Source organism: Psammomys obesus, unplaced genomic scaffold (genome assembly GCF_907164565.1).
Source record: "Psammomys obesus unplaced genomic scaffold, mPsaObe1.curated_primary_1811, whole genome shotgun sequence".
Classification (NCBI taxonomy): Eukaryota; Metazoa; Chordata; class Mammalia; order Rodentia; family Muridae; genus Psammomys; species Psammomys obesus.
In genome coordinates, this window is record NW_026596091.1 from 12,223,958 (window position 1) to 12,245,895 (window position 21,938).

Here is a 21,938-nt window from a genome sequence, read left to right on the forward strand (position 1 = left end):
CCACAGCATAATACAATTCCATTTCAAAGCCAGTGGAGAAAAATGGTGAGGCAGGGAAAGACCTAAATCACAAGCTGGCAGGCTAGGGTTCCATTCTCAGCAATAAATTACATCGCCTGGCTATGTGCTGATGAGCAAACTGACTTGAGCTCCCAGGCCTCTGTTTTCACAGAGAAAAAGAGTGTGGTGTGCGGGTCCCTCCCAGCTTCCCAGTACCGGGATCCAGAGGCATCTCGCTGAGATGACTGCAAACACCGTATTTAGATTTAAAAGTTACAAACTTCATAATGCTACCAATAAACTTCACCAGGCTGACCCTGGTGGATGCTCAAATACCTGGAGAGAATTTGGGCTTGGGAAGCAACATGCACTTAAATAGAGCGTGCTCAGCAGGTGGCACTGTTGGAGGAGCCCAGGAGAAAAATCCCAAGGTAGGATGACAACTTCCGAGCCAAAAGCTACCCGCACAGCAGCGTCTGCTCTCTGAGCTACACAGGCCCTTCTTTTCTAAAAAACGGTACAGCACAGGCAGTGCGCCTTCCCATGTTTCTGCCACTCTGTGTAAGTAGGAAAACAGAGACAGGGGTGAGGGGCAACACAACTAAACTGCTAGGATTCTACTGCCTGCAAAGGTTCAAACATGGCACCTCTCTCCTTATCTGGACTACTACAGAAGTAAAAGGGAAGTGCCTTCTCGCCATGGGCTTGACTGTTATTTAATCCCACATCCCAAATGATCTAAATTCATCTTCAGAACCACGGGGGGGTCTCAGATGTGCAACGGGAAACACAACAGGGAGTAACTGAGTGAGCCTGAGCTGGCACAGCCTCACTGTCCTGTGAGGAAAGTCTTTTACCTAGCTGTACCCCATCCATTACGGCCTGGAAGTGAGGGCAACACGAGAGGCCTTCCGAGGCTTTCTCTGACCACCCTTACAGCGTGCGATGCTAATTTCTGTATTAGCTAACTACCCGCACCCTTGCTCCTCCCCCAGGGAGAACACAGTGAGCGCCATGCCCACATCTTGCTGACTGTCATAACTCCAGTGCCCACCGCCTAACACGGTCAGCACTCACCACACGCTTGAAAGAATGAACGAAGGAGTGCCTTCTGTTATCTGGAGGCACTTCATGTTAGATGCGTGGTACTTAGTCCCCAAGAAGTACATGATAATCATGCTGGGCACACCAGAGAGAATGGTGGACACATAGCCCAGGCTGGATGAACTGAGATCAGCACAACACTTATCTCATGGGGCAGGCTTTGATGGATGCCGTGACTGGCAGAGCCTATGAGAAGACTCGCAAGTCAGAAATCAAAAAAACCTATGGCCATGTGTAATATGGCTGTCCTGGATGCTCAGTAACTTCAGATACACCCAGGCATATACCTCAGTGCAGAAATGTAACTCTTAGCAGAGCAGCTGATGTCGCTCGCTCACTCGCTCGCCTGGGTCACTCAAGGCCAGCTCACAAGGGGCAGGCTGGGCCTGGAGCCTCTGCGCAGGAGAGGTGTATTGCACCAGTGAGGACAGCCAGGCAATCCAGGACAGAGCGTCCATTGGGATGACCCACTGAAGGTCAGGCAATGCTGAGACAAGGGCTAGCTAGCCTCAGGGGGGCCACTGATGCCAGGCAGGAGGCAGAGCTGGGCCTCACTCTTGCTAGTGGCTTAGCACATACAACTCAGGAATCTGATAAGGGAGAGAAAAAGGAAGCCTAAGCCAAAGGGAAGACAAGAGGAAAGACGGGGCTACCAGAAGACTGTGGAAGCGAGAATCAGGGCAGAGCTGCAGCCCTACAGCCAAGACAGAGCAAACAAGGTGGAACAGAAAGTCCTGTGGCCCAGGAACCACTCCACCGTTCCTTACATATACTAAGTCCCATCAGATAGTAAGGCCAGGCCTTCAGCAAAAGCTGCTTTCCCAAGCCAGATTAGCTCCGGCACTTAAAGAGAGCTGTGCGCAAACAGACTCATGGAGGGGGAGGGGGCCAGGCCACCAGCCACTGGCTGCCTTCACCACACCCTGGCGGTGCTGTCCTGTCTCCTAAAGTGACCCAGCAGGAGCCCAGCGGGGACTTCCAGCTGATCTAATGTCTAGTGTGTGACCCTGGCCACAGCGAAGTGTTCCTTCTACTGTGCCAAGGTGGATTAAGTCATTTTATCGGCAGAATTCTTCTTTTAAAAGGTAAGAGTCCTTGTGGGGTGAGGAAAAGCACAAAACAATTATCACTTACGTCTCTGACTTTTATACTTTATTTTTTTAAACAGAGATTGGGAGACCTTAGCAAATTCAGAGATGCAATCAGAAGATTCAGGTAGCCTATTTTTTTTTTTTTTTATGTCTGAGGATTTGCTGAGAAGTGGGAGTTAGAGGTATAGAGAATGAAACACAATTCAATTGTACTCTAAAAAAATCTTACATTCAGCATTTATACAGAAAGCAAATAACTAAGATAACACAAAAAAAGTCTGAGTTCAAAATATAGAAATGAAACACAGAAATTAATACACAAAGAAGGGGAAAACCGAGAGTCTGTCAGAGGAACAAAACAGAAAACTGTAGTAAAAATAAAGTTATTTTATTCTCGAGGATCAAGAGCTTGGCTCAGAGAAGGCCGCGCCTCCTCATTTCTTCTCAAGGCTTCCCAAGGGCAGGGCACCAAACCCATCCTATGAATAATCACAACCAACAGAGCAAAAAGGAAGAAAAGGTTACTGTATGCCAGCCTCACAAACAGCCTATTCTCCCTGAGTTGAGGTCTCAAAATCCAAGATGCCTTTACAAAATTAGAAGTGTGCTATGTTGTTCTGACACCATATTCGAGAAACACTGAGGTCCCAGAAAATAGGCCTCTGGATTTGTTGGCTCTTTTTCCAAAGACATTAAGCTGAAAGACATTTCACCTCTGATGCTAGGCCATGGCTTTAAGCTTCTCCTCATCTTCCTCCCAAAGAAGAACCAAACATCCACACAAGCTTCAATTCACTACACCTCAATTTAATTTTAAAATCATATTTTCATGAAATTGGACACTTAAAATATCTAAGGCATTAAATAACAAAGCAATTAAGCATCAACTACTTTTAAAATATATTTCTTCCATCCTTACCCTCAAAACATACATACATATACATACATATATATATGTATCTGATAGGTATACACATTTATCTGTAATAAAAGTTTTGTTTTCTTTGTAAACTCAGTTATGTTCTGTAAATATGTTTTTGTTTTAATCCCAAGTGTGGGATTTTATTTGGGCTTTAGTTTGTCTACAGCTGTTAACTGTCTCAAGCGGGGTGTGGCTTTTGCCAGCTGGTAACGGCCTGCCTCATAAGCACAGAGGGGCGAGGTCTAGGGCTCTGAGGATATAAATGTGAGAGACGAGAAACGGAGAGCGTGGTGTGGTGTGGTGTGCTGACATTTGGTGTGTGCAGTTTGAAGAGACCAGAGACTGACAGTGTGGTGGTTTGGAGCAGACAGAAAGAAATGCTTTGGGGTGCAGCAGCTTGGAGGAGACTGCTGGCTGCATTTGCTGTTGACAGAGATTAGTATAGTCCTAAAATAAATAAATAAATAAACAAATAAATAACCACTGACCCTAAACAGCCAGGAGAAGTAAAGGGGTCTAGGGCCCCTCTAGCCTTTTCTCTCTTTCCTACTTAGGGTTGGGAGGTTGGTGAAAGGGAGGGAGAGGCATAAATACCCCAAATAAAATATGGTTGAAAAATGAGTGCTACATTTACCACTAGATCCTATGGTATAGTAGATTTTCAATACTCAATAAGAATTTTTAAAGTGATTCTTGTGAGCTAGAAAACTACAAATGAAGAAGCGAATGAATGACAAACCTCAAATTCATGGCATATTTGTAAGAGTCAGGAATGACAGGGTTCTCAAAGGTATTTTCCTTTTTTCTTATAAAGAGTTTGTTGGGGGCTTGCTTACGGTTCTAGAGGGCTAGAGTCCATGACCATCATGTCTGCCTGCTGCAGACAGGCAGGCATGACCCTGCCACAGCACACATCTGCAAGTACCAGGCAAAGAGAGAGCTAACCTGAATGGAGTGCCACTTTCTTAACGGGAGTATGGACAGGTACTGACTGTACCGTGAGTGTCTGTGCCTCCCTTATATTTTCAGTATTATTTTAAACAGTCAATACTTAACCACAGGAATATTTTTAAATGCATTTATATAATCGTCACCAAGAAATCAAATCCCCAAGTCACAATTTTTTTTTTCACTAATGGAATTAATTAGTTAATCACAAGACTTATTTGTTACAGAGCCAATCTAGTTTTCCACTGGAAGCCCTTTTACTGCGTTAACAAACCTTGGGAAAAACCCATTTCTCAAAGCGTATACAGATATGTTAAAGTTTTTTCTCACCAAGTACTGCTCCATTTTACTTCCTTTTTAAAAACTGCTTTTCAAAGCTGGAGAGGAGGCTCAGTTAAGAGCACTGGCTGCTCTTGCAAAGGACCTGGTTTCATTTCCTTTTACCACATGGCAGCTCACAACCATCTCTAACTCCAGTTCCAAGGGATCGAGCACTCTCTTCTTACTTCCACGTGTACCAGGTACCCACACAGACATGCAGGCAAAATACTCAAACAAATAAAATAGTAACTGTATTTAAAAGCTGCTTTCCCCTTAGCTTCTCCTTAACTTTCATAATTTGTTGAGGATCAACCTTAATTCTGTCTTGCTCTCTGGAGAACTGAAAATGAGGGTCACATTTCTAGGACGATTCATGACAAAACTATTCATACGACCAAAATAATCACGTAAGTAAACTAAACATTTTGAGAGTGAAAGGCTTTTAGTTATTTTGTCCTTTCCAACTACATGTAGCCAGGGAGGATTTCTAAGTGAATACCAGAAAAGCACAATCATTCACACCTCCCCAACTCTATGTTATATATTCTGCTTTTAATACAGTGGTTGAAATGTCAGAGATATTTTGCCCTGGCTTTGTTCTGACACATGAAAAATGTAATTTTCTAATTACAATCCCAGCTGTAGATTCTAGAGGTCCTCAAAGGCCAGCATTTTCACTGTTTCAAAAAGACATGTAATTTGGACGAGCTAGGAATAAAGATATTTTTAGAATTTCAACTGAATGTTTACCAGGTCTTTCTAAATTAACCGGCCCTCCCATTCTGGTCATTTTAGATATATATCATTGATTTAAAAAAAAAGAATTAATTATGATTACTTAATATAAGTGGTCTCAAAACCATTCAAAATATAAGACCCACAGCATTTGGTTTTTTAACCAGTTAAAAAGGGAGGTGGGAGTTGAGACAGGATCTCTATATGTAGCCCTGGCTGTCTCAGCACTCACAATGTAGACCAGGCTGGCCCAGTACTCACAGAGATCCACCTGTCTCTGCCTCCCAAGGGCTGGGACTAAAGGCGTGTGCCACCACCGGCCGGCTCTAATACACTTTTTTTTTTTTTTAAACAGTAAACAGTAACAATAAATACTGGAGACCACTGACATGGTCCTGTATCTTTATCAAAAACCTAGAGAATGTTGAATTTTTAAGTCAGAAAAACCTACTAACTCAGTTTGGGTCAGCTGATTTGAGCAACTTTCCATTATATTCTTTAAAAAAATTAATCTTTTGCTGTCAATTGATCTTTCTGCTGAGAGGAGTTAGAGAAAAGAGTGTGTTCTGCAACAGCCCCTTCTTCTCACAAGCCAGGAACAGGGCTCTTTTCACAGCCTCCAATTCTCCTTAAAAATCCAAATGCCATTCTCCCCCAAATTACTCCCTTTGTGAAACAAAATGCCCCAGGTGTTTAAAACCTGAATTTTAAAAGGCCAACTTTTAAAATTTAAACAAACAAACAAACTAAGGCAAATAATCCCCGTGGCCTCAGAGGCTGGCTGGAGAGACAAGTGCAGGCCAGGCCTTCCTAGAGGCTGTCTCCCATCATCTGACCTCCCCCAGCTGGCAACTTGGCACCCCACAAATCAGTTATCAGTAGGCCAAAGCCTGCTTTCCCGTCTGCACTTTCCAAACGACTCCTGTTGCCAAAGGGCTCAGATTGACCTGGCTCTCTGATGAGAACAGGCCTCCCAAGTGACTGCCAAGTTTCCCTGGAAGCGTATCTGAATTGTGCTCTGAGCTCCCTCCTGTCTCATGGTTCAGCTTCCCTTGAGCCTCCTAAAACCGCCTCCTCATCCTGCCTCTCCACGGCCATGCCCTCTCAATCCAAACTGTTGCCCATGTTCCTGAACCATTGATCCCTGCCCCTTCCTGAAGCACCAACTCCCAATCCAAAGGGCATGGAGCTGGAATGACTCCGCAGCTGTTCTGAAGTGATCTCTTTGAGGCCTACCTGTAGGCAGCTCAGCTGTGGCTTCATCTCTTGCCTTCTCCAGCTTCTCTCTCACCCAGGGAAACTCCTGGAGGGAATCTAGGAAGGTATCAAATGCTCTGGGGCCCCTGGAAGGCAGGATGTCCAGCAGCAGCATGGTCTTGCGGAGGCCTGTGGTCTGAGCTTTGATTTCTTGAAGGTGGTTTTCTGTCAAAACTCCTTCCTGGTAAAGGTACTGAAGAACCAGTCCATCCACCAGTACCTCCGCACCCAGCTCCAGACGCAGTGAGCGGAGCACTTGCTTGTCTCTGGCATCCATCCCTCCCTTGAAAGAGACAAAACCAGCACTCAGATCGCGGGCATGCCAATGGAGCCTTGAAGACAGTGTTGCTGGCACATCATGAATAAGCACCTCAAGGTCAGCCAGGTCTTCACATCTTCCTATAAGGCTGATAAGCCACACCAAGTTCTTTTCAAATGCTTCCAAACATAATGAACAGCACTGATTATGAACCCGTTTCTATCTCTGTTCTTTACATCATGAGGCCCTATTTCAACTCCTTGTTCAGAAGAGATCCAACAGAAAACAGAGATGAGCCCTTACTTAAAATGCAATCCCTGAGGATTATAAAGCAGCTTTTAATTTAGCATGCAAAAGAATAGTGAATTTTAATTTAATATTGCTTTCCCCACTTAGTCCAGCACCCACCTTGCAGAAACTGCTAAAATGACCAGGGACATTTATAGACCCTGAACAGCAATGGAAGACAATCTGGAGGTAAGAAAGAGTTTCAGGATCTTTCTTACCAAGAGACAAGGCCTGCACAGCACCAGCACCTTCAAGAAAACAAGTAACTGTGTGTCTCTTAAAATAAGCCTTGTATATACAGTAACAGGAAGGAAGGAATGCCTTACAAGAATTCAGAATCTGGGTCCCACTACGGCTGTAACCGCACATGCATGGGACACCTAATGAGCGCAGGTCGCTAGTGTACCGAGAGGTGGCTGTGTGGTGACAAGGCGGGTAACGGGGCGTCAGGGGAAGCAGGGGTGACGGCTGGGCGTCCGGCACCCACAGACCACAGGCGGGGAACATCCGATCCCAGCCTTCCTCGCAATCCTCTGCAGAGTCCTGAGGCGGCAGGTGAGGAGGGGGCGTGTGACCGTATTTGGCAGCGCGCTTCCATTGGGAACTTTTAAAAACTCCCTGTCTCGGTGGCTGAAAACCGTCGTTGTGCCACAGACAGGAAGAACTGCCAGCGATTTTCAGGGCAAATGAACCCGCGGAATGATCCTCACCGAGGAACCCAACACCCGGCACCGCCACCCAAACCCGGGCGCAGCTCGGAGACCAGAGCAAATGGAGACGAGAGAGCCGCGCAGGGGCGATGTCGCCGCAGCGCGGGGATTTCGAGAGGAGATGGATTCCTATTACTTACGTCTGCGACCACGTATCTTTAAAATAAATAAATAAATAAATAAAAGACTACAACCGGAATCCAAACTGTTAGGGAACCTGTGCCGTAAACGCCATCTTTGTTGAGGGTAAAAGCCCTAGACAGGAAGTATAGCAGCCATCTTTGTTGAGGGCAAAACAGGAAGTGCGGTAGCCATCTTTGTTGAGGGCCCAGGAGGTCAGGATTAAGCATTCTCCACCACGTTTACTGTGGGTAGAAGAGGCTATGGGCACTAGGTTAAAAAAAAAAAAAAAAAAGAGTAGTTCAAATAATCTAAGGCAGTGGTTCTCAACCTTCCCGATGCTGCAACATTTTAATACAGTACCTCAGTTGTGGTGACCCCAAACCATAAAATTTTTGTTGCTACGCCATAACTGTAATTTTCCTACTATTATGAATTGTAATCTGTGTTTTCTGGTGGTCTTAGGCAATTACCGTGAAAGGATCGTTGGAGAACCCAGGCTGCGAACTGATTATCTAAAGGGTTATCTAAGTGAAAGAATAAATGAATTGTTGAATCTTAACATTAAAAGCTCCAAAGTTATTCTAGCAGCTAAACCCCAGGTTCAACTCCCAGTAAAATACACATACTTGCAAAAATTACTTTTAAAAATAGATTAATTAACTCATTAATTCATTTTTAAATTAATTGGATGTCAATAAGGAACAGGATTTATCTGCTAAAAATTTTTTTTTGACACTAGCAAAACAATACTACCAGCACCTCTGGTTCAAGATGAAATGTCAATAAAAAATCAGTGAAATCTCCCTCCTCAACGCCTTCCAATTGTGTGTGCAGTTTACTATGCTAATGTACTCCAGTGTTTTATGCACCCACTAGCTATCTTAGTGGCAGTGTTCAGGAACATCGAGTCATGAAAGACAACTGCTTCATCCAAGATCGCACAGACAGTACAGAGTAAAATCTAAGTTCAAACCAAGCCCCTAGGATTTCAAGCTCATTCCTGTGCATCACATAACCATGTACAATGAGTAGGCTCTGTTCTAATGTCAGAGTATTAGTAGGAAATCACTCAATCGCCACTTCCTCTTGTTATTCTTGAGTTATACAGAGGCCCCCACACTGTCTTTTTGCTCTATAATTATCCTTTAAAAAAATAAGTGGATGCATGTTAATAATAGTTGCTATCTTCCTCGGGATAGGAGAGATTTTGCATGAACCCATAGCTGAGGGTTACTGTCTTCTTGAAGTGGAGGGGAGATAAATTTTCCAACAATAAGCTTTGACAGTTCCCACATGCATAGAAAAAAATAAGTACCACAATAAATACTCAATAAATGTTTTCAAGCTTAAGGCACTTTTTGGTGATTTGTAGTGTCTGGACATACTTGAAAATTACTTGGGACCATAAGGTAAGCATTAGTGACCCTGTTCAGAAGATGGGGAGTGAGGGGCAGAAACAACAGAAGAGAAGAAAAGCGGACAGGGGCAGCATAAGAATTAGGGCAGATGTTGAAGGGCATGGAATGCTTGCGGCAAACAATCTGAGGGACTGTCAGGTAAAGATTTGACATAAATATCTAGGATGAAGCTATGGTCATCAAATCTCTCCTCCAATGGCAAGTGTAGGTCACTACCTGTGCTGCCTCCTAAGCAACCAGACGGGCTCAGACTGACTATTCAACCACCATCACCAACTCAGTGGAGGACCAATCCCCGACGGAGCAAAGTTGTTTTTCTCAATAGCACATTACACCTTCAGTCATATAAATGTCCAAGATCAGTAGCCTCTAAGGAAACAAATCCTCATCACAGGTGGCTCCTCCACCACTCTGGTCAGTCCCTCTCTGCCAGCTGGAATTGTGCCCCTGTAGAGAATTAAGCACCTATTACATGGTGGTAACACGCTCATTTTCAGCAATGATAAATATTCCCTTTTTCTTTCTTCCTCTTCTTTTGTTTACTTATGTCAATGTATACTCCTTGTGGATTTAAAGAGCAAGTGTGTGTAGTAGTATTTTTATGTCTTTCAATTTGACCTTTACTTTTGCAATATTCAAAACAAGTCAAAGAAGTTGAATATTTGGGTTCTGCTATGATTCTGGCACTCTGAGAAATAAGGACAGGAAGATCATGAATTCCAGGCCATCCTGGGGTACACAGAGAGACTTTGTCTCAAAATAACAACAAAAAGTGATGTGGATACGACCCACTCCAGTGTGATGAGAAGGGCACCTCACCTTCAAAACATTCCGGCCAAAACTTATAACCTCAATCATTTCATTAGAAATCAGCACACAAACTCAAATTGAGAAAAATTCTGAGTTCCTGAAAAATTTTAAGAGTGTCAAGGTCACAAGGAAAACAAACAAACAAACAAAAACAAAAAAAAACTAGAACTGTCACAGACTGAAGAAGACTAAAAATATGTAACAATTTAAGAAGAAAAGGGTCAAGACAGGGGAGACTAGAGACAGGAAAAGAAGAAGGGGAAAGAGTGTAAAAGGCAAGAATATAAAGGGGTTGTCAACAGTCATGAAAGACTGAAAAGTTCTGTGCCTGAGTCATTCTCTGCCATTAGTTATTTTCTTGACAGATCGCATAGAATCTCATACAGCTTCTGTTATTCATACCAGCCATCCCCAAAATGATAAAGACAGATTTTGATGGAGAAAAAACATCTATCTCTCTCTCTATCTCTCTCTCTCTCTCTCTCTCTCTCTGCCTATTGCTACAGGCACCACCTCCCACCACAACCACTTCCCGGCACTGCTATCGAAGCATAAATGTGTCAATGACACAGAGGACTCAGGTTCAATTCCCAGCACCCACATTCAGCTCATAACTCTCTGTAACTCCAGTTCCAGGGCATCTGATACCCTTTTCTGGCCTCTGTGTGTATGAAGCATGCATGTAGTATATAGACACCCATACCTATAAAATAAATAATTAAAAATTTTAAAAGAAGAAAAACAGCATTTGTGGTTTTGTGGTACATCACATCTCTCAAAGGATACGTATATCTAGAGATATATTTTCTCCTGGCTAATTTTATGTCAACTTGACAGAGGCCAGAGTCATCTGAGAGCAGGGAATCCCAATTGAGAAAATGCCTTTGTAAGACTGAGCTGTAGGCAAAGCCTGTCAAGCATTTTCCTAATTAGTGATTGATGTGGGCAGTTCCAGCCCATTGTGGCTAGTACCATCCCTGTTATTGTGGTTCTGGGTTTTATAACAAAGCAACCTAAGCAAGTTAGTAAGCAGCACCCTCTGTGGCCTCTGCAGTGGCTCTTGCCTCCAGGTTCCTTCCCTGTTTGATTCCTGTCCTGGCTGAGTTCTTATCCTGGCTTCCTTCAGTGATGGACTACAATTCGGAAGTGTAAGCCAGGAGAGATGGCTCAGAGGTAAAGAGCATTAGCTGCTCTTCCAAAGGTCCTGAGTTCAATTCCCAGCAACCACATGGTGGCTCACAACCATCTAGAATGATAGCATGCAGGAATACATGTAGGCAGAACATTGTATACATAATAAATGAATAAATAAATAAATCTTAAAAAAAATACCAATCATCGGAAGTGTAAGCCAAGCAAACCCATTTCTCCTCAACTTGCTTTTGCTCCAGTGTTTCATGGCAGCAACAAAATCCCTAATTAAGGCAATATGTACCCACATAAAATTTTCTGGAATTCTTTCAAGCAAGAATTTGTCAAATGAGTCTTGATCTAAAATATCAGATAAATTAGTAGGCTTCCCCATGCTGCTTTGTATATGATACTGAAATAGTCATGAGTAACATTTCTAGTATTGGTGTATATTGCACAAAAGCATGAAACTCAGGTACTGGTTTCCTAGTAATACAACTCAATGCAGGTCGGAGCACTGTTAATTAGATGTCCTTGAGACCCTCTCAAGCACTAAGTAACAACCAACCTTAAGTTTCCTGAATGGCACATTTCAGTAACTAAACTGTCCATTGAATATCTATTGTACTGACATCATGTATCACTGGTTAGACAGAATTCATAGCTTCAGTGTGCTGGTTAGTTTCTGTCAACTTGACAAAAACCAATTCACAGCAATAAACCCAAACTAAGATGTACAGTAATTTTAATTCAGAACATGGCTGCCCTGTCAAGAGATCACACCCAAGACCTTCTAGCTCTGTCTGATCTGGCTGAAATACAGACAGGCCTTTAATCCCAGGAGACAGAGACAAGTAGATCTCTGAGTTCTAGTCAGTTCTGTTCAGGCAGTTCAGGTGAGGCAGTGAGTTGGAGGCAGTGCAGTGGAGTTGAGTTCTCGGCAGTTCAGTCTGTGGAATTCAGAGACAGTTTTACTGGGAGAGCTTTACAGAGAGCGGTTGAAGTGAGAAACAAGCTATACACGGGTGAAGACAGAATAAACCAGAGACTGAGGAGACAGAAGATTAGAGCAAATTGTTAGAGTTAGTTAGAGGCCAAGCAGAGCAATTCAGTCAGAAGTGAGAGAAGCCAGTTTGAATCAGTCAGCTTGGAGAGGAGTTTGAACCAGAACAGCTGAGTTGAATCAGCCAGCCAGAGTTCAGAAAAAACAAGAGAGAGATTGAGCTTATTTGGCATTTAAGTCTCAGAGGCTGAAAACATTCTAGACCTGGATTAGATTGTATGGAGGCTAGAAGCTTCCAGGGCTAGGTCTAGGTTAGCAGACAGAGGCAGTAAACCTCTGAGAGGACACTTGCATCAGGCAAATAAAAGTTACTTTTACACTAAGACACAAACTCAACTCAGTGGTTGCAGGGTAGTATCCATTTAAGCCTAGGTCCTTATGCATGCTGGTGAGCACTACCACCAAGCAACATCTCCCAGAGGAATGATGTTTTTCAATGAACAACAAAGAATGTATAACCCTGCTTGGAGTATGGCCGCATGTTTGAAAACCACAGAATTCGGTATCATAAATATACAGAAAGGAATTTTGCATGTCCACAAAAGTCCCAGAACAGTACTGTTATCAACAGTAATCAACACTGACCATAAAAGAGCTTCACCATGAATCTTGTTGAGAATTTCTCTAAAAGAAAAATTACATTATCATGGGTCTGCCAGGATGAGTTATCAGTAAATGTACCGAGTAATTGAACAAACTAAGTTCTTATCTTGGGTTATTTAATAAAGTCCATTTAAAATGTAGACAATGACTGCTAAATATAATGATTTTTGTCATAGCAGAATTAATGCTAATTTGTTTTTTCTGATAACAACCCACCAAAAGGCTCAGCTACATCTTAATGAAAAGCAAATATAGCCATTAGCCCAGAAAAGGACAGCTCCCTTCCTGTCATTTTTGCTGATGAGTGTGCATGCATCCAACCAGCATAATAGCTATACAGGAAGTACACAGTTCTGAACAAAGAATAAATACTAATGTTAAAACAAAATTTGTGTTTGATTTAATGAAGAAAAGAGGCATGCCATTAAAAGTTTTGAAGGCTTCTGTATGTCTCTTTTCTCCTAGATAATGGGAATATAAATGCTTGGAAGTTTGAAGAGCGAAAGAAAAGAACTGTGATATGGATTGAAATATTGTCTGTACCCAAACAAGCCCCCACCTTACCCACCCACATAACTAGTAGAAATGAGTAGTATGACACTCACTGGTTTTTCTTAATGACCTCAAAACACAAAATTCACAAATAGAAAAAGAAACATACTATCTTGCAAGTCTTAGGAGGTTTGCTCTCCCTTTCTGGTTTAGTCATTTGTGGAGGCAGAAAATTAATTATTCAATTATTAATTATGCAAAGGGATGGAATGAGGAAGGATCTTTTGTTGTATTTGATAGCATGTATTTGGTGGCTTTTCTGGTTTTGTTCCTATGCTTGATTTTTTTGACAGGGTCTTCTAACAGGCTAGATTTGGCTGCACTCTCTTTTTCTCCATGTTTTCTTAGGCATTCAACCTGCTCCCTACAACAGGTTACTTAAATATCTGCTAGAGAAGCTCGAGTATTCAAAAGACTAAGGTGGTGCTGCCTTCCGAGGCCAGTCTCTTCAGCCACATTCTCTTGGCTAAAAGATCCAAGGACAAGAGAAACTGATCCCTCTTCTCAAGGAGAAGAATGTCAAGGGATGTGTAGCCATCATTAACCTGCCACAGCCACAGAAGCATCATCAGCTATATGTCATCTTCACCTGGTTGTTGGTTATTTCTCTCACTTACGTAACAACCAACTTCAAGGCATAGCTCAGGCAGACATAGCTCTTAGGGGGCTGAAGCAGAAGATCATGACTTCTAGCTTGGGCTACACAGTGAGTTCCAAAGCAGTCTGGGTTACACAGAAAGGAAGGAAAGTAAGGATTTAGAGGAGGAGGAGAAAAGGAATAAGGACAGGAAGGAAGGAGAAAGGGAGGAAGAAAGAGAGGGAGGGACAGAAGGAGGGAGGGAAGGGATGAGAAAAGACAGAAAGGGAAGAGGATAGAAAGAAGAGGCATGAGAGTTGGGTGTTTTCTCTTCTGTCAAATCTTTCTCTGATTAGTCATTGTTTCTGCCGCTCACTCAGACATCATTTTCAAACACGGGTGCTTCCTTCTACAAATTAACTTTACCTTCATTGTTTGGGATTAAAAGCATATACCACCATGTTTGGACCTAAGCTTTTCTTTACCTGAAAGTTGCTCTATACCAGGCTGGCCTTGAGCTCAGATATGCTTGCCTTTGTCTCCTGGATTAAAGGAATGCTTCTATTCCAACAGGATCACACAGACTTAGAAGGTCTTTGGATGTGTTCTCTTGCCAGAACAGCCATGTTCTGAAATAAAATTCCTCTACAAATTATGGCAACACTAACCTGTTCTGGGCTGTTCCATGCCTTGGTGGCTGCCAGAACTCTGTCCAAGCTGTGGACACTGTTGGGTTGATTGCCTACTCTGCCTAGTCAAGGTAAGGTCAGTCTCCCAAGTCTTTTCTCCAGGAAGAACTCTCTCAGACCTGGGTCTGGCAGCTGAAGGTGATGCTGCTCTGTGTGGCTGCTGAAGATTAAATGCTGTCCTGTGTGACAGCTGAAGACTGACCACTACCCTCAACAAAGTCATTGAGACTGCCTGAGCCTGGGACAACCATCTAGGGAGTGGACAAGTCTCTGTCGTTTTAACTGATACATAGGCCATTGGGATTATACCTCCTGCTATAATTTATCCTCCTCAGATCTCTGATCGTATTAACTGTAGCTTTAACAGCAGCAAGCATACCAACTCCTTCCCCAATGCTTTAGCTGTCTTTTCTTCATATGTAAACATTTCAGGCCTCACGTTTTTATGGCTGAGAAAGAAAAATAGTTTACCTTGCTACCAGACTCTGAAAGGAGATAAACTACAAAGGCTTTTTACTCAAAATCATTGTTGGGTCCCCAAGATTTTACTACGGCTCAAAAGCGTTAGTCTACTTCTTTCTTTGTGATGCAGCTTTTAATATAGATTACAAACAGTGGTCATGCTAACATATCTAACTTTTAACTTTTTCTGTAAACTTAAAAAAAAATTCATATAAGCATCAGGGAACAGCCTTGGAGCCACCTGTTGAAGGTCACATGGACTCCAGATAAGTATAGTCTATCAACAGTATCCCCACCTGCCTCTTCCACCTATCCCTCAGGATAGGCTTTCTCTCTGTCTCTGTCTCTCTCTCAGGACTCCACTGCCCCAAATACCAGGAGCTTAGGCCTGGAAGTTTCAAATGTACACCCAAGATAGAAAAAATTCCCCTAAACTTTTTAACTTTACCTTCTATCCCTAATCTGTATCTGTTCCAGCAGATTTCCAACCGACTAAAGACTGAAAAAAATGCTTCAAACTCAACAGCCCTAGGAGCTTCTTAGGAAGCTGAGCCTCTGTATTCTACATGGCTCCAAAGCAGTTAGCCTCAGGTGGCCCCGTAGGGTGGGACTTTCTTGGACCCACCAGCAGTATGAATAATGACACAGGGGCCTTTTAATATCCTAAGCCTTAGGCCTTTTAGATTGGAAAGTCTCCTGGCTGACTGACAACCCAGCTCATCCTGGCATTACGTCCTGCCACGTGGCTAGCTCTACTTCTTTGCTCTGACCGTTCTCCTCTGTGTCCACTGATGAATCTCCTGTGCTTCTTTTCTTCCAGCATCTCTCTGTCTGTCTCTGTCTGTTTCCCTCTCTCTCAGAAGTTCTGCTCTCTACTTCCTGACCAGCTATTGGCCAGATCTTTATTACAACCAATAGACAAGTGCAGAAGAACAAATGTTTACAAAATATAAGGCCAATGATGGGTCATAGAAATAACAATACCAACATCTGGCTAGTCCTCAGCTCTCTGCTGGTTTAGCACTCAACAATTGAATATACAGATGTATAGCTTCACACAGTGTACCCCAACAGTCCCATGTCACAGACTGCTCCAGCAGAGGCCGGACAGCAAGCGAAACAGCCTGCTCTTCCCAGCCTTGGCCAGTATTCCAGGTTTCATGGGTCCCCAACAACACCTCAGTGTTAGCAGGAAGTAATCATAGAAAAAAATTGCATTGCCCACTTGTTATGAAAAAAAAAAAAAAAAAAAAAAAAAAAAGGCTGGGATGTTAGGTCTCAAAGCCAAGACAGATGGCTGAGGTGCCTATTTAACATATCAAAGCAGACAGCAGGTTCCCCCAACATCCCTCAGTCCCTACCTGTTACCGGGCTATGGTTGGCATACCCCACCCCCTTGCCTTAAATTTCTCCAGCCCAGCAGCTGGGCTGCCCTTCCCCCCAGCCGCCCTTCCCTGTATAACCCAGCCATTTTGGTTACCTGGCCCTTTTGTTTATCCTTTCCTTCCCTGGCTCTTCCCCTCTTCTCACGCGGCCTGGCTCAGTGTCACATCCACTCAGGATTCTCCCCAGTGTCTCTGCCTCTGGCTGTACCCCGCCCCTTTATCTACACTAAGCCTCCTCCTCCACCATACCTAGGAGCAGTCCTGTCCTCCCTTTTCCTTCTTTTTTCATTCTTTTTTTTTTTTTTTTTTTTCCTTTAAAAAGGAAGAAAAGAGCATAAACAAGCATGTTAAAATAGGAAATCTTCTCTAAACTATACTGGGGGTATTTCCCAGTGGAATGTAGACTTAACACCTATGAGGCCCTGGGTTCAATCCCAATCACTTCAAAACAAAAATTATTAGCATAAATCTTACCATTCTTTTTGACATTCTGCAGTGCTGTTTTTTGTTTTTGTTTTTTTAAAATACCAATATGAAAACATTTAAATAAAATACGGAATCACAGAAATTGCAGTTGGTATTTTGTGGTTTGTATTTGTGTCTGCCACAGCTTCTTATGCAACAGAGGAAATAGTGCACTAAGCAAAATTAAGCAGGGTCCAGGAAGAGGGCTCAGTGGGCAAAAGCGCTTGTCTCACAAGTGTGAGGATCCAAGTTTGCACCCCAAAAGCCAAGGTGAAAGCTGGGCTTGTAAGGTGGTAGCTGTACTCCTACCCACCTTACATTAATCCAGCATTCCCATTGAAAATTGGGAGGGAGAGTCAGTGAATGGCTTCTCCAGTCAATAAATAAACCCAATGGAGCTGAATTTATAGTAAAAAGGGCAGTTTGTTGTGGGACATCCCTTGGGTGGGTTCACTAACCTCACAGGAGGAGGTCAGTGAAGTAACAAGGCTGAGCTGGGAAAGGGGCTTCTTCAAGGGGACTGGGGAGGAGTGTGACCTCGTGGTGAGGTCCTGGGGTTACAGCCTTGGCTGGGGAGTTTAGGGCCCTGTAGGTGGCCCTTAGGTCTAGTGGTCACTTTGGAATCCAGAACTAGGAGCTAGCTTTGTCCAGTGTTTTGCAAAGGCTTTTGAAATCAGCCACTCCAGGTCTGAAGAGAAGGGCGGGGACCTCTTCATTGAGGCCATCTTGCTTTGGTCCTCAAACCTCAGACCTAACAGACAGGGAAATCCTGGAAAGTTCATGGACTAATAAAACAGAAAACAAGAGATCCTGTCTCAAAGAAGATGAAAGCCGAAGACTAATGCCTGAGTTTGTGGAATGACCCACACATAGTATGCACACACAATGCACACTCACACACAAATGCACACACACAGGTGCATACACGAGCACTCGAGCACGCGAGCACACACACACACACATACACCTAAACTGATAATTTCACTTCTTGATACATACACATTGCACAAATACACCTTAGAAATTGTGTGACATGGTCATGCCTGAGTTCTGTGCCTCCTGTCTCCAGGACCTGTGAAGGCAACCGGTGTTTACCTGAGCCTCTTTTGTGCCTCATGTTGTGGCTGCCTCAGACTGACCACCTTATAAAAGAACATGGGACACTCCCTAACCTCGGCCACGTTATATGAGGGAGCCTTCCCCTCCCAAGTCTTAGCTCTTTCTCTAAACAAGGAAAATACTTATCTTATGTTTTCCTAAATGACATTAGACCTTAGGGCATTGTGTCCCCATGATACGGCAAACTGTTACCCTGAAAAATCTTTACAGCCCGGTAGGAGATAAAATTCAAGGAAAAGTCTCATCAGAAGAGCCCCATGGTGTTCCAAAATGCAACCAAGGAAGAAGATAGCTGGGACAGAAATGTAAACCAGTGCAACTCAGGAGGGTGGAAGAGATTCAGCGGCTGTAAAAGCAAGGGTGTGTTTTTGTGGGTCAGTTTATTTCTATACAATTCAGGCATTGCTCCATGGGACTCATTGTTCAAGGACAATATAAAAAGAAACCCTTCTTCCTTTACCTGTGCTCCAGGGGAACTTCCTGTTGGCAGAAAGGAGAGGTAGTCACAAAGGTTCCTAAGCCTGAATTGAAGCTTAGCTGTGGCCCCTGAGGACCATTCCACTTGGAATTCGGCCGTGTTTATAAATAATGCAAAGAGAGGCTGGGGAAAAGGGCAGCCTCAGGAAGGATCTCGATCTAGCTACCCTCTTAAAACGCTCTCCTTCGTTTCTCCCAGACCTGGATTTGTTTACTAGCAAGCTAGTTAACCTTTGTGACTTTCTGTCCTCTCCTGAACATGAAGATGATGAAAGTGGTGACTTTAAGGTCCCCTTAGGACTATCGGAAGAGAGTATGCATTTGAAGTGCCCGCCTCTCGAGAGGCACTTGAACACTGGCTCTTTTCCTCAGCCTTCCACCCTCTCAGAGTTCTTAAAAGGTTTTTTCTTGACTGCTTCATCATTTAGCAGATGGTTGCATACTGTTCTGTACGTGTTTGCCTCTTCCTCTCCGGAGTCAGTCTTTCCTGTGCATCATAGAGTTTTCACAGGAGAAACCGTGTCGCAAAGCCACGGCGTGACAGCGTACTGAGCGTGTCTGCAGAGCCTCGTTAAATCCCTTTTGCATCTTCCCCTTGCGGGCCCACAGCTGGAGGTGGGAGAAGCAGTCCACCGTCAAATTAGCTGAACGGGCGGTTCTGCATCACAAAGGCGAATCCTTTACTTTCAGTGAGTAAAGACAATGTTCACTCTGAACGAAGACCCGTGTATTTGCAACAGCCTAAAAAGAAAGCTTATCACCTTGCGGGAGTTTTAGTCTGTAGGATTAAATACGAAAGGTTATCAGTCCTTTTTTTTTTTTTTTTTTTTTTTTTTTTATGGCGGTGCTGTGGGCAAGTTTGGAAGTACCTGTGGCATGCTGGTCCTTTGGAAAGCTAAACACAAAACCTGTAATGGTGTGGTAGAGCCCATCGCTAAGCAACAGAGTCAGGTCTAGACTGCACAGGAACAAAAATTCTTTGCTCGGTGTGATCAAGAATCATTCAATGGAAACTGCTTAATAGAATCTTACCTGCAACATAATATGTGTAATTCAAAGCCCCAGCCAGTGATTGTTAACTACTTTTTGTGGGAGTCTGACAGGAGCTCATAGCTTTGTCTTCTTTGTCTTCTGTTGTGTTTTTCTTTTTTGGTGTGTCTGTGTGTGACTGTGAGGGTGTTATACTTGTGTGGGGTGGTCTACGTGCAGGTGTGTGTGTAGATGCCTGTGCTATGCACAGCACATGTATATGCTATAGCCTCTCAGACTATAAAATATCATAAGCATAAATTGATTTCCATCACCATTTTCATATATCAACACATTTATGTGAACACCACACAGCAGTGTCTTAATGGCCTTTTAGTTTTATACTATGATCTTATTTTTGTTTTCGCCTTTCTACCCTTTATTTTCATTTTTGGTAGGTTAAGAAACTATCATCGAGTTTATCACTTCTGGCTGAGATTTTGGAGATCAATGTTCTCACCAGATCAACCAGGCTTTGTGTGAATATTGGCTGGAAAATGACTCTATATAATTTTAAAGATTATTAGATTGGCTTACCTAATACCAAAATTCTCTACTATGCATTTTTTCCAGATTTAGATTTGTTTTTATTTATGTGTTTCTGAGTGTGAATGCCACACATATATAGGTGCCATCAGAGACTAGAAGATGTGCTCAGATGCCTGGAGTTACAGGCACTAGTGGGCTGCCTTAAGTGGGTGTCAGAACTTACCATAGCTCTTCTGGAAGAGCAGCAAGAGCTCTCAACTGTCAAGCCATATCTCAAGATCACACATCCTTAATTAATCTATTATTTTTACATGAAATGGAGATCACAATCTTTCGTTTTACTTGTTTGTCACTATTTCTTTGTTTCTCAAACTCCCTTAGCATCCTACGTGTTGGGGTTTTAGTTTTCCTGGGGGTGTGTTTTAATGTATGTACTGCTAAAGTTACTCCGGCTCTTTTATCTTGGCCACCTATTGATCTTAGAGCCCCCCAAAGGACGACTCTTAGCTGGGAAGAGGGTGATCTTTGATGCTGTGATGGTTGATCTTCATCATCTACCTGACTGGGTTACAAACCACCATGGAAACACACCTGTGGATCTGTGTGTCTCAGTTGGGGTCTCCATCGCCGTGAAGAGAGATCATGATAAAGGCAAGTCTGAATAAGAGAAAACACTTACTTGGGGCTGGCTTACAGTTCAGAGGTTTAGTCCGTTGTCACTGTGGTGGAAAGCCTGACTGTGCAGTGCTCATTTTCCAAACTCTATTTTATTCAGGGAGTTTAGGCCTCAACCTCCCAATCCTATTGTGGGGGAGAGAAGGTTAATGGGGAGAGAGGACCCTTTTATTTCTCCTGGTTCTTTAGGGTCAATGGGTTCTTTTAGGGCACTATACCAGTATCTGTCAACAGCAGCTGCAGTCAGCAGCTCCTCCACACCACTGTGCCCTGAAGTGTTTCTCTCTGTCTGTCTGCTCCATAGTACCACACTGTCTGTCTCTGGTCTCTTCAAACTGTTACATGCCACAAGCCAACTCCACATGCCACACCTTCTCTTTCTCCCAATTTTATATCCTCAGAGCCCTAGACCACACCCCTCTCCATGCCACACATGGAAAGCCGTTACCAGCTGGCAAAAGCCACACCCTGCAGGAGACAATTAACTAGTGCCAACAAACTATAAAGCTCAACTGAAATCCCACACTTGGGATAAAAACAAAAAAAAACATTTATACAACATAACTGAGTTTACGAAAAAAAATTAACAAAACTTCCATTACACGTGCAGGCAGACATGGTGCTGGAGAAGGAGATGAGAGTTTGACATTTGATCCGAAGGCACTGAGCAGGATGCTCAATGTATTTTACACTGGGCATAGCTTGAGCATTTAAGACCTCAAAGTGCCGCCTCCACAGTGACACACTTCCTCTAACAAGGCCACACCTCCTAATAGTGCCATTCCCTATGGGTCAACCATTCAAACACATGGATCCATGGGGGCCATACCTATTCAAAGCACCACAGTGTTTCTAGAAAGGGTTGACAGAGGAGGGGAACACACACCCTGACAGTGGTTGGTGTTGTCCACGATCTGGCATCACAAACGTTAACTGAGTGCAAGTATTCATCTATCTCTTCTCTTTGACTATGGATGTATTGTGACAGCCTGCCTCAGTCTCCTGCCTCCATGCTTCCCTAGTCCGATGGACCACACCTTTTTAACCCTTTCTTCTGTAAGTTGCTTTTGTCAGGTATTTTGTCACAGAAGTGAGAAAGTGACTAATGCAAAGTATTTGGATATGTTGGATATTCGGTGTCTTTCTTTTCTCTATGCTAACATGCCTCACACTACGGCACTGCCCAATATATAATATAAAAAAAAAATGATCCCAGAAATTCTGAAACAGAAGGTA

At 43.3% G+C, this 21,938-nt stretch overlaps 1 protein-coding gene across 5 annotated transcripts in view; it reads right to left on the bottom strand.

Annotated features, from left to right (window-relative positions):
• Cradd (CASP2 and RIPK1 domain containing adaptor with death domain) overlaps nt 1–7,869 on the bottom strand; it is a 142,992-nt gene extending 135,123 nt beyond the window's left edge. Inside the window, exons 1-2 of one of the 5 annotated variants that reach the window (XM_055627879.1) lie at nt 7,776–7,869; nt 6,358–6,661 (exon numbers count right to left, since the gene is read on the bottom strand). In XM_055627879.1, coding sequence (XP_055483854.1) covers nt 6,358–6,655 — 298 coding nt within the window. In that variant the 5' untranslated portion in view covers nt 6,656–6,661; nt 7,776–7,869. The other 4 variants (XM_055627882.1, XM_055627878.1, XM_055627880.1 and 1 more) reach the window with 4 other exon arrangements.
• Between the last annotated feature and the right edge of the window lie 14,069 nt (nt 7,870–21,938).